The sequence below is a fragment of the Cicer arietinum genome, unplaced genomic scaffold (assembly GCF_000331145.2).
Source record: "Cicer arietinum cultivar CDC Frontier isolate Library 1 unplaced genomic scaffold, Cicar.CDCFrontier_v2.0 Ca_scaffold_5705_v2.0, whole genome shotgun sequence".
NCBI lineage: Eukaryota > Viridiplantae > Streptophyta > Magnoliopsida > Fabales > Fabaceae > Cicer > Cicer arietinum.
In genome coordinates, this window is record NW_027339352.1 from 1 (window position 1) to 6183 (window position 6183).

The 6183-nt window shown below is 27.7% G+C and overlaps 1 protein-coding gene across 1 annotated transcript; it reads right to left on the reverse strand.

The window, feature by feature from the left end:
• Nucleotides 1–981: 981 nt before the first annotated feature.
• LOC101500435 (amino acid permease 1-like) lies at nucleotides 982–6174 on the reverse strand. Its single transcript, XM_004517180.3, has 6 exons — nucleotides 6089–6174; nucleotides 3088–3315; nucleotides 2572–2665; nucleotides 2036–2253; nucleotides 1582–1943; nucleotides 982–1501 (listed from the first exon to the last, which is right to left on the reverse strand). The coding sequence occupies exons 1-6, from the start codon at nucleotides 6156–6158 to the stop codon at nucleotides 1079–1081; spliced, it is 1395 nt and encodes a 464-aa protein (XP_004517237.1). The 5' UTR covers nucleotides 6159–6174; the 3' UTR covers nucleotides 982–1078.
• Nucleotides 6175–6183: the final 9 nt, after the last annotated feature.

Consider the following 6183-nt stretch of genomic DNA (forward strand, 5'->3'; position numbering starts at 1 on the left):
TATTTTGTGATATAAAATAAAAATAATATAGAATTCATTATACTATATTTAATGTTATTATTCATTTATTTTATTTGATTAATGCATCAACTTTTTTACTATCTAATTCATTCTTTATATAGGATTTTTTTTGGAGAAATTGTCTGTCATTAATATAAGAAAAATTATAAATTTCAAAATATATTTATTATTTAAATGTCTTTTATACTCTTTTATTTTTATTAGAAATGTAACTGATGTCCATATTAGTAGTTGTGAAAGTATCTAATATCAATGTTATTTTATTTTAAATATTTAAACCATATTTTTTTATTTATAAAAGCCGAGAAAATATTACTTTGAGAAAATTAAATTAGATCAATTATTTTTCTTTTGAAAAGAATACTCTAACTAGAATAAAAAATAAATAAATGTATCGAGTTCCATTTTTAGACCAAATATATATATTATTTGGGGCAAGTAGTGTACTTTTCAATAAAATAATTGTGTTTTCATGTACTTCAAGAGTCTCCTAGGGCGGGCACTATTAGTCCTCTTTAATTTTTCCATATTTATCTTATAAGAATATACCAAGTTTTATTCAATAGTAATTATTCTTTTTTATTCTATACTTTAAAGTCAATTATTATTTAAACGAAGATTCAATTACACAAGTAAAATTATTCTAAAAAGTAAATCTATCTGGTTCAAAATCATCAATAAAACTAATTGAACATACAAAGTTTGTTTGATTTTTGTAAACATATTAAGGTTGATCGGTAAAAAAAGAATAAAATTATAATATATATTATAAATATTCTTCTTATTTTTTAATCTCATTTTTTCTTTCAATCTTTCTCTTCTTTAAACTTATTTTTTATAATCTTATAAATAGTATATTTGGAAAGAAAAAAAAAAACCAAGCCAAAACTTGAAATTCCTTTTTTGGGTATGTTTGTAAAAAAATTAATAAATAGCTCTAATAATTAAAAGATTCTCTTATTCAATAAAGCAGATTAATCCTTATACATGAATGAACCCTTGTTATATGATAGAGGGTCCATAATCCATAATACATTAATTAACCCAATAAAGCACACTAAGCTTTATACATAAAGGGTTTGTATTTAGCAATAGCTTGACCCAACCCATGAATAGCACCACATCCTGCAGCTAACGACACAAGCAAACAAAAAAAGCTCAATGTTTGAAGCCCAATCCATGAAATTGTTCCTTTTCTAATATTTTGTTTGACAATGTACATTTCTATTGGAAAATAAACCACTGTAGGCCAAAACCCAATAGCACCAAGAAGGGCAATCATGTCATTGAAAAAAGGCATTGCCATGGCTAAAAGAGTGACCACCATCACAAATATAGTCCTCCAAACTAACCTAAAGTAATTGATGCTGAATTTATTATTACCAATGTTGATAGGAATCTCCCTTATTACAAAACTTGAGTCTGGCCATTTTTGGACGGCCAGTATTTCAACTATATGATATAAAGGTTGGATCATTACCTATCCATAATTCATTCAGGATTAGTGATCAATTATTATAATATAAAATGAAGATAAAAAAAATAAAAATAAACATGAACCTGAAATGTTCCCAATAGGTGAATGATTATGAAGAGATTGGCTAATTCCAAAAGCCAGAAAGGTTTGTGAAATCCAGTGCTCATGAGGATGTTACCAGGAGTGTTTGAACCAAATGCAGCATATCCAAAGCAAGCATTCAAGGTGAATAAAATAGTCATAATGAATATACCTATCATGTTTGCCTTCTTCATCACTTTATTTTCTGGAGGATATGACTTCAAACTATCCTGTATATCTACTGCAATTTGAGTGTAGGCACTAGCAAGTGCAACGTTTCCAACTGCAACAAGTATATTCCATACTATATCTGATGAACTACGCCCCTCGTTACTTCCCTTAAAAGATGTGCTCTTTACATTCCCTGTGAAATTCACGAATAAACCACTCATTATCCATTGTGATGTTAAGATAGACAATATAAAATAGTAATGAGAAATGAAAAGAGTGAGTAACCTTGGATAACTGATGCAAAGGAAAGTCCAACACCAATGGATGCATATCCGATAGCCATGGTAGCTGCTACGATTGAGAGCACAGATAATTTGTGAAAATTGGGAATTTGAGATAGTATTATTTGAACCACTCCAATACCAATCATGTATGGATTATTAGAGAAATGACATGGAGCTTCAAATCCATTCTTGCGGAAGCAAATGTTTTTAAGTATTGTCCTGAAATTTGAAATTAATATTATCAATTACTATACTTTACTTTTAGATTTTAGGTTATCTAAAATATATACTAGTACATACATATGTGATGTATGCTTGAGTATGTGTGAACAATTTTTGGCAAAAAAAGAAAAGAGAGTATGTGTGTGAATTATTTTCAAACTAGGAAAATAGATTAATTAAATTCATATTCTCAAAAGAGTTATTATTTACTAAATTACATTGACTGTTCCACATTTCCACTAGACCAAGTCATTGTTTTGCTATGTGTAACATGAATAATTAAAAACTAATTAATAAAAAAAATAAAGAACTTACACTATACTTGTAGATGTAGTTATTATGAAGCCAATTGTAAAGCCAGCAAGGTTGCCGTACTGGACAATTCCACAAAATACATGTTGTTTTCCACCTAAAAATTAAGCAACATAAGAAAATAAATCAAGCATATGTTAATCAATTTTGGTGTAGCAACAAATCCTAGCTTTTACGATGATCATAAATCAATTTTATAAATTCCATGTGAGTCAACATTGTGTCTTTTCTTTATTATCCTGTGTTTTATTTGTTATTCTTCTTATAGAAAAAAATGTCCATTATATAAAATTCATTTTGGTAATTATACAGTGGAAAAACAATTTTAATCTAAATCATTCGAACAACGTAAATTAATAAAATTTATTTTATTTTAAATTCACTTTTAAATAAAATCAATTCTATCGGAAGTAATTCTCACTGCTGTAAAATGATACACAACACTAAGAAACTTTGAATTGGAGCATGTCACAAGCTAGCAAATAGTTAAAGTAGTAATGTTAGTGTTTAGGCATTTACCTAAGTGAACTTTGACAGCATCCATATAAGTGGTGTTTCTCTTGCCAGTACGAGGTGATCTATAACAATCAGCTAGAAGATTTGAAGTGTAGAGTGTAACACCAGCAAAAATAAAAATGCATGATAAGCCAAGGGCCCATCCCATTTGAGACATGGCCCACGGTAAAGACAGCACACCAGTTCCAAGAACTGCATTTATGATATGTGCACTTGCACTCCATACTGTACCTGCAATTCTCATTCTATGGTCAATTATGTTTCTTTACCTCCATAATTTCATTCATTGATCTATTTGATATTATATGTGTGCAAGGTCATCCTTCAAGAAAATGTTTGAGTAAACAACGAACACTGAGTTTTTGAGGTTTATTTCGAAATAAAGATGGAGTATTCATATGTCTAGCTCGTTAGTTTCATTGGTTTATTTGATAGTATATATGTGAAACAATTCATGGCTATCCTTTGTGACCCATACGTAATATGAAGAAAAGGTTTCAAAGACCATTGTGTTTTTATTTTTAGTTGTTTGGATCGATACTTGGTTAGATGTTTCTTTGGTTATTATTCTTAGTATTTTTGAGGATAAACAATTTCATCTTCATTTCATAATTAATCGTTTCAACCAGAATGGTCATTGGAAAATATCTTATGTTTTCTTATATACTTACCATAAGTTGGTTGCCTTGCTTGTCAAGACTACTAAACCTAATTTTGAATGTGAGGATCATCTAGTTTGAAGATTAAACAACTGTAGAGTTTTAAACTTTTAGGAAACTTATCTATTCTTGAAGCCATTAGGGCAACAAATCCCTTGGGCCAACACTATTAGGCACAATATGATTCCTCTTTCTAAGTCTCTCATATTTTGGAGATTGTTGCATAACAAGATGCCTATTGATGATAATTTAATCTCTCGAGGTTGTCAAATTGTTTCAAGATGTGAACTCTATTAATGTGAAATAGAGACTAACAATAATCTCTTTTTATCCTGCTCTTTTTTACCTTTTATGCTCTAGTTTTGGTTAAACTCTATTTTTCACTCTCAAATTGATATTAGTTCAATTCAAAACCTTTTTGTCATATGTTACAAAGGTTGGTCCCATCAATGTAGATATGTTATTTTGGCCAAACATATTTTTTACTATTGATATTATTTAATACTACAAAAATCAAGCTCGATTTGAAGGCATGGTTCTCGTTTTTTCTGCTGTTATTAACAAAATTATTGTCAATGTATATTTATTTGACAATCACACACTTCTAATACAATCTCCAAATCTATTTAGAAATTTCAAATTCTCAAGTTCTTTCAAGTTGGAGCTCATCCTCCTAAAATGTCTACTATCAAGGAGGTAATTTGACATCCCCCCCAAAAGAGTATTGGATTAAATGTATTACTGATGGGGTTGTATCTGAATGTCCAGATCTTACTTTTGGAGGTATATTTAGGGACAACTCAGCTTCTTCCTTGAGTTATTTTGATGTGAATTTAGAGATTATAATTTAACTACATGCTGAACTTACGAGAGTTATGATTGCTATCAAAACAATTTATAAGAATCGATGACGATTTCTATGAATTGAATCTGTTTCACAATTAACAAATTATATTTGTAACCAGAGAGAATATTATAATATAGTACTACCTCTTATCTCAATTATAAGAAAAAATTTGGAGATTTTTTGACTCCTATTATAAAAACAAGTTATGACTTTTAAGACGTCTTTATTATTTAAATGTTTTTTTTTACTTCATTTAATATTTATTTTTTAAATATTAGTGAATGTATTTAATGTATTATACTTTTCTATGAAAAATATATTTATAAAAATATTTAAAAAGTGATAATAATAATTCTATTTATTATAAGAAAATATTTGACCACCGTCTAAAGACTACCTACCAAAAAAACATTTATAACGTATGACTTTTTATTAATTGAGTATTTTTATTATATATCCTTATAATTAACTGAGTGTACATTGAGAAAAGAAAAACAATAAATACAGTAAGATTACCAGGATGATCTTCTGGAGAGAAAGTCAAATGCGTTTTCCAATGTCTCATCCCTTCCACAAATTATATTTAATTATTTTCATCCCTTATTTATATAGAATTTGTGTACAAAATTCTTGTGATAATTACGGCATCGTCATTATTACAAGCACCATTTGATAATTTAATGTATATTAAAAAGTTAATTAATTTGTCTTGTTTAGTTTAATCAATAAAATATTAACATTATTAGATTGAATATGTTTAATTTAATTAATAAAATATCAATATTATTAGATTGAATATCAATTCTGAATTTAAATTCAGAATTTTAATTATATATGAGTTTATTTATCGGTACATTTAAAGAAAAATAAACTAGTCTATTCAATTTGTCTATTTAAAAATAGGATATGATAAATTAAAGTTTCCTATTGAAGTCTCACCCAAAAAAAAGTTTCTTAATGAATTAAAAGTGCCATATTATGAGTTAAAGTTTCTTAATTTTCAATTTTTGGATTTAGATTGTCATTATAGTTATACACACAAAGCTTAACAAAGGTTAAAACCGTTAAAATAGATTTGTCGTTTCATAATGACTTTTGGTTGTTGAGAAGTTTCACAATATTTAAAAAAATTAGTAGTCAAAGTTTAGTGCAAAATATACAAATTTGAATCAGTATATCATCTATATGATGCAACAATTGTAAAAACCGTTAATTAAATTTAGAGAAAGAACAAACAAATTATCTTTAGATTTAAGAGTCTACTCGAATTCTAAATGTTGTGCACTAAGTGATCTAAATGTTATGCACTAAGTGATCTAAATGTATATGATTTATTTATTCAAACAAATATAGAAAGATAAATTGGAGAATCTGTCCAAAAAAAAATATAAGAGAGAAAGAAAATGTGCATGATTCACAAGTTGGTCAAACAAAATAGGCATGCAATAAAATAAAAATGAAGATTTAGAGAAAAAAAAAAAGGGAAGAGAAATGATACCAGTTCTTTTGGGTCTCCCATCATCATCAAGGAGAGCAGTTGGAGTTGTAACACCGGATTCAACTTCCATCTTCTCCTTTTTTTTTTCTTTCTCT

What these genes read in the sequence shown, in the direction of transcription:
- LOC101500435 (XM_004517180.3), bottom strand. Translation starts at nt 6,158, where the DNA reads ATGGAAGTTGAATCCGGTGTTACAACTCCAACTGCTCTCCTTGATGAT. An exon ending in CTTTGCATCAGTTATCCAAG is followed by an intron (nt 1,944 to 2,035) that starts GTTACTCACTCT and finishes TGAATTTCACAG; the next exon opens with GGAATGTAAAGAGCACATCT. An exon ending in ACCTATTGGGAACATTTCAG is followed by an intron (nt 1,502 to 1,581) that starts GTTCATGTTTAT and finishes AATTATGGATAG; the next exon opens with GTAATGATCCAACCTTTATA.